This window comes from Brassica oleracea, chromosome C4 (assembly GCF_000695525.1).
Source record: "Brassica oleracea var. oleracea cultivar TO1000 chromosome C4, BOL, whole genome shotgun sequence".
Lineage (NCBI taxonomy): Eukaryota > Viridiplantae > Streptophyta > Magnoliopsida > Brassicales > Brassicaceae > Brassica > Brassica oleracea.
The window spans coordinates 44,878,164-44,883,903 of NC_027751.1; the positions used below are offsets into that span (position 1 = coordinate 44,878,164).

At 39.6% G+C, this 5,740-nt stretch overlaps 1 protein-coding gene and 1 long non-coding RNA gene across 2 annotated transcripts; one reads left to right on the forward strand and one right to left on the reverse strand.

Moving 5' to 3' along the window:
* Window positions 1-856: 856 nt before the first annotated feature.
* Window positions 857-1,737, forward strand: LOC106341545. Its single transcript, XR_001269680.1, has 3 exons — window positions 857-937; window positions 1,420-1,501; window positions 1,615-1,737. It is a non-coding gene; the product is annotated as an uncharacterized LOC106341545 (long non-coding RNA).
* A 640-nt stretch (window positions 1,738-2,377) lies between these two features.
* LOC106343004 (U-box domain-containing protein 12) lies at window positions 2,378-5,327 on the reverse strand. Its single transcript, XM_013782099.1, has 4 exons — window positions 4,857-5,327; window positions 4,626-4,742; window positions 3,764-4,198; window positions 2,378-3,681 (listed from the first exon to the last, which is right to left on the reverse strand). The coding sequence occupies exons 1-4, from the start codon at window positions 5,121-5,123 to the stop codon at window positions 2,536-2,538; spliced, it is 1,965 nt and encodes a 654-aa protein (XP_013637553.1). The 5' UTR covers window positions 5,124-5,327; the 3' UTR covers window positions 2,378-2,535.
* Window positions 5,328-5,740: the final 413 nt, after the last annotated feature.

Here is a 5,740-nt window from a genome sequence, read left to right on the forward strand (position 1 = left end):
AGATTCTGGAACTTTATTTCATATCAATTGTGCTTTTAATCTGCCTGAAATTTATGCCTAGCTGTACACAAATGCATAAATGAGATTATTCTTTGCATTAAATCTGAAATCTCATTTTGCTGAATTCGTTGATGTAAATAACATTTAAAAATTTCCAAAACTTATAATCAAAATGAAGACATGTTTATAGTTGCACGATCCGGATCAGAACCGGTCCTAGGGTGTACCGGGCTAGAAGTAAAATTAAAAAAAAAAAAGAAAATTTGTACTCTCTAGTCTCTACCTACCAAATCTATCCTATTTTAGCTCCATACCCTATTTCCCCTCCTTTTTTTCAGGATAAAGAAAAGAAAAAATGAGGTAGATCAATTTTGATTAATGAATGTGGTTTGGTGTTAAAAAAAACACTAGACTAAAACTATATTTGTTAAAATTATGGCCGAATTTTTTTACGGAAGCCCATGCTTTCATTGGCTGCTCTGGATCATTTAGAGCACCTCCATCGGAGTTTTTTAGAAAGGGTTCTAAAAAAAAAACCAAAAAAAAATAAATAAAAAATGAGAAAACCAATTGTACTCCCTACACCCCAAAGATACTCTATTTGCAATCCATACCCTAAACCCCTCCATTTTTCTTCCCCTATCACTACCATTTTCCCCCATTTGTATGGTATCCCACTCTTATAAGTATATTGAGCTAATTAGCTCAAATGAGAAAACCAAAGAACCGGCCCTAAACTAAGGGGTTTTAGAACCACTAAGCATCCCATACGTGTCCTCTGTGTATTGGTCTTCTCTCTCTGTCTCTCTCTTTCTCATCGGTTTTGCTCTCCTTCTCCAAATCTGTGTTTGAATTCTTTGAGTTTATGTGTTGATTTGAATCTTGTGAATCTCCTCGTTGGAATTGAAATCACCTCTCCTCACTGAATCGCCGATCGGTTATCAATCCGTAAACGCTAATCATTGTTTGATTCTGATTTTTTTTTGTATCAGGGAGAAGATGGAGATTCATGGCTAATAATCATATCATGCTCTACTTAGCATCTGTTATCTTGCTTCTAGGGATTATCAGTTCATCCTTCAACATGCAGGTATTTTCATCTTCATTTTAGCTCCTGGGATTTAATCATTTTCTAGCTGTTGAGTTTGATCTGCCTTTGTTTTTAGCGTTTACTCTTTGAAGCTACATGTTAAAAAAAGATCAAACTTGGTCTTGAATTTTTGTCTAAATCTTATCATTGTTCCTGAATTTTGAACATGGTGTTGTAGCTGGTCTACCTTTAGACAAGAACGTAATTAGAGGTATTAATATTTCAAATGATGTTCTCTTTTCCTCATTTTAAAAACTAAAATCAAAATGTGTTGTCTCTCAACTCTCTGCAAAATAAAGAAAAACGGAACCATGTTTGACATTGTGAAGCTAGATGTATCCGCAAGGAAGGATGTCTCATCATTTCAGAGAGATGTGTGTTGGAGACCATCTTGCTGTTAAGGGACCAAGGGTACTCTTTTGTCGTTTAAAGTTTCTGATCTTCGATACCCCAAGCTTCAAACTTTAAAATAATAATCACCAATTCCTGGCTAAAGCTCCTTGCTTTCTTGTCTCGTGTTGCAGTTTGAGTGGGCGTGGCAGCATCCGAGAGCGTGCAGTACGAGAAGCTGCTGCTGCTTTCAAGTCCTTCTCTGGACTTGCACGCAAGATCAAGCTTGCATACACAATGCTAACTCTTCCAACTTGGAATAGGTAAAGAAAGATAAAGCTTCTTGTTGTTGTTTATGCTGCTGTATCCGTTATAACTACCGACATAACTTATATCTCTCTCTCTGTGTCTTGGTGACCAGCTTGAACCTGACAGTCAACTATTTCTCATCAAAGTATGCGCACCACAGCGGTGTTTCTCCAAGTTTGCCTCCCCACATGAAAGTCCAAGTCTGTGCTAAAGGAGACAACGATTCTCAGCCCGAAGATGAAGAGAGTCTTGATAGTAACGAAGAAAAGGATGATGATAATACCCAAAGCCAGCCTCGGAATCCAACTACAAGCTCATTGGATGGCTTTCTAATTATAAATTTGTATTTCTATTTTTCATATGTTTTTATATCATGTTTGTTTAAATGTTATGAAATCCAATAATTTATAAGTTTTGTAATATTACGGTTTAATAATTTAATTTCTAAAAAAAATATTTAAAAACCTCATAAGAGTTCTTCCATTGGACTTTCACACAACTAATTACATTAATAGAGGTTCTAAACTTCATAAAGGTTACATGATAAGTCACGTATTGCTAGTTGTTATGTCTCAAGTATACTATTTGTTCATCAAGACGAGATCAAAAGGAGTTTCTCAACGCAGTCCAAGTTTTTCAAACATGACAGAAGCAATAGATTGTGTTGTGATTTATTTTCCGAGTTGAAGGAGAGATACAGAGAAAAACAATTCCATTGTACAGGTTTCAAAATCTTGTCCTTGTGGTGTAACTTTGATATGAAAAATGAGAAAACAAATAACTGTAAAAGCAAAACCCTCTAAACCTCAGATCAGAGAGACTTGACCCTCTACACCCAAACCAGACTGCTTCTGCTGTTCATTAAAACGGCTAAAGCAGTTAAGTAACTGTGCCGCTTTGCGTTTCCCTCTATCAGTACCATTCTCAGCCATTTCTATTAAACACCCCATTAACCCTAACTTCTCAGCTTCAATCAAATACTGCGGATCCCATGAACACAACTGCACCAACACCGCAGCTGCGTTCTCTTTGTTCCGCGGCGACCCGCTCCTAATAAAATCAACCATAAAGGGAACAGCATCAGCCGCTCCAACCACTACTTTCCCTTCAGGATGACTCGATAGTATAGCCAATATAGCTAATGCTTCATCGACCATTCTTCCCTCCGGTTCTGTTAGTAACCGCATTAGCACCGGAACTAAACCGGCCCTCACAGCTTTCCCTTTGTTCCCTTGAAAAATACAGAGATTGAACAGAGCAGTCCCTGCATCTTTCTTGCCTCTCTGTGACCCTTCGCTCAGCAAGTTCACAAGAGGAGGGATGGCTCCCGCCGCGCCTATCGTCACTTTGTTCTCGTCTATAACCGAGAGGCTGAAAAGTGTAGCCGCCGCGTTTTCTCTAGCTTCCATGCTTCCTTTCTTGAGCACTTGAACGATCCCCGGAACCGCTCCAAACGTAGAGATGATTCTTCCTTTGTTCTCTTGAAATATCGAGAGGTTAAGGACCGACGTCACGGCGTGTTCTTGCGTCCGGGGGTCATCGAAGTTCATGAGGAGACTCACTAGCAGAGGAATGGCGCCTGATGCAGCGAGGACGACTCGGTTATGGTTGTTCTGTTTTGCTAGGAGGCGGATTTCTCCTGCGGCGGATCTTTGCTCTTCGGGGCGTTGTGAAGTGAGCTTACATAGGAGTGCTTCGATCTTCAACTGTTCATCAGAAGGAGGTGAGAAGGAAGACGAAGAGGAAGAGGAGGAGGAGGAGGCTTTACTACTCGGTTGAGGATTGTTTGGACGTTTTGGAGGTTCGATGCCATTGGATTCACACCATTGAGCTATAAGGCTTCTTAGAGCATAGTTCGGTGTGACGGTGTCGCTTGATAGCGTTGCTTGAGTCTTTGGACACGTGGAGTTTCCTTCTTCTAGCCATTTCTTAATGCAGTCACGATCATATGTCTATTAAAAATGATTCAGACAAGACAGAGTTAACAAAAGTTGTGATAAATTAAAAAATAGGGGAGACTATGTTTTACACTACCTGTCCTGAAGAAACAATGACTGGATCACTCATCAACTTGAACGAAATCGGACAGCGGAAATCTTCAGGAACATTCTTCTCATCTTCATCTTGTGCCTTAGAAAGCGACGGTTTTGATCTCAATGGAACGTCATCCAAGTTAGGATTATAGGTTTGCACAAAGTCCTTGATATTCTTGAGAAGCATCATCATCTTCTCAAAGCTTTCGCCAGGATCGTCACCGCCGCTGGTACTAAGCATGTCAAGTAAAGCCAAAGACTCTTCCGTAAGGTCGGTTACAGTCATCAGCTGAAGCTTCTCAGCCACTCTCCTGAGGATCTCAGAGTCTGTTGCACCGTCGTAAAGAGATAGAAGGTCTTTATACAGCTCGTCATCGTACTTCTCGCCGCGGCCTTTGCCAATCGATCTTCTTAACTGAACTAGAACAAGCTCAACCTACAATTAAGTAGAAGCAAAGTTGTGGTCATGAATCATGGACATAGCGAAATGAAACATTGGCCACGACTCCCAAAATTTGAGTGGTTAATGTGTAATATACTATTGACCCCCAGATTGGTTAAGAAAAGTATATATGCATTGATCATTTATTCCTTTTTTTTTTAATAACATATGTTCGGAATCCGTTATCCCCTTTAGGTCCGAAATTACAGTATGTACTATTAGTTTCGTCTTAGCGGTCCATCGAACCGGGGACCTCTGACACAATGGCATGGGTTCTTTCCAGTTGAATTAATGACCTCTGGTTATGAATTGATCATTTAGCACTCAAATCCATAATTATTTCAAGACCGTTAGAGACAAGCAAATGTAAATGTAATTACCAAACATCAGAGACAGCGAATCTCTTTCTCTCTCTATGTACCTGTTCTTGAAGCTCATCTGAAATTTCAAGACTCTGGTAAGGAATGTCACTCAATGCTTGTTCTAACAGAGCTGTCACTTTCTGGAATCTAACCATGACTTGGTCTCTCTCCAAGACCTTAAAGAATCATAAAGACAAACATTTAAAATAAAATAAAACAGAGCATATCTGCTTCTGTATTCCCGACAAACAATAGCATCAAGAATCAAAAGATACTTTGTTTTCACGCACCAGGTAAATCTTGCTGACTTGGCTTATATAAATAAGCAGATCCTTGGCATGGAGGAGCGATTCTCGGAGAGATAGCAAAGCCTTCATCATCGATTCTTCAGGGAGAGAGTTTTTGCAGTCTCTGATCTCTTCCAACATGGGAAGGAGGAGCTTTAATCGCCGGGAGAGATGGGCGCAGTGTATCTTCATCGGTGGACGGTGATCTGAAATCGAAGCGATCTCTTTTACTGATTCGATTAAGATCTTTGCTAGCTCTGTTTTCGCCATCTTTTCATGTGTGGAGAAGAACGCTTGATCTGGGCCGGGAGAAGTTTTTGGTCAGGAGATTGGACTCTCAAGCATGGAAAAATTAACAAAGAAGACGAAGAAGAACTTGTCTGCGTGGACTTGTTGTTAGAGAGAAGAGAGAGAGAGAGAGAGAGAGAGAGAGAGAGAGAGAGAGACGATGTCGTGTGTAGAGAGAGAAAGCACTCATCACGAGTCACAAGTCCTGAAACGGTTATAGGTGAAAAGTGAAAACAGCTCTGCTCGGGTTCAGCTCTGCTCGGGTTGACCCGGTTCAGTTCGGGTTGGTCCGGGCAAAACTTGCCTTCTTTAGCGCAGATTTGGGGATTGACTGGTTTGATTTCTTACCTTTAATTATTTTACTTTCAGTTTTCAACGGAAAATATAATCATAATAATTATTATGCACGAAATATATCACCTAAAGATCCTCAATTAAGTGAATCATGTTTGCGGACAAATTAAAAAGAAAAAAATGTTTTTTTGGAGCAAAAAAATGATAACCATGTGTCTTTAGACTAATCACATATACTTTTCATTAGACTAATTATTTTCAAAATGGCAATAATACTCTTAAAATTGTAATTTTTAAATTTAATA

Excerpts from the sequence above, each read along its gene's own strand:
- LOC106343004 (XM_013782099.1), bottom strand. The coding sequence starts at position 5,123 with ATGGCGAAAACAGAGCTAGCAAAGATCTTAATCGAATCAGTAAAAGAG. Across the intron at positions 4,743-4,856 it reads AAGTCAGCAAGATTTACCTG|GTCTTGGAGAGAGACCAAGT; the intron begins GTGCGTGAAAAC and ends TGATTCTTTAAG. Across the intron at positions 4,199-4,625 it reads CAGATGAGCTTCAAGAACAG|GTTGAGCTTGTTCTAGTTCA; the intron begins GTACATAGAGAG and ends ACTTAATTGTAG.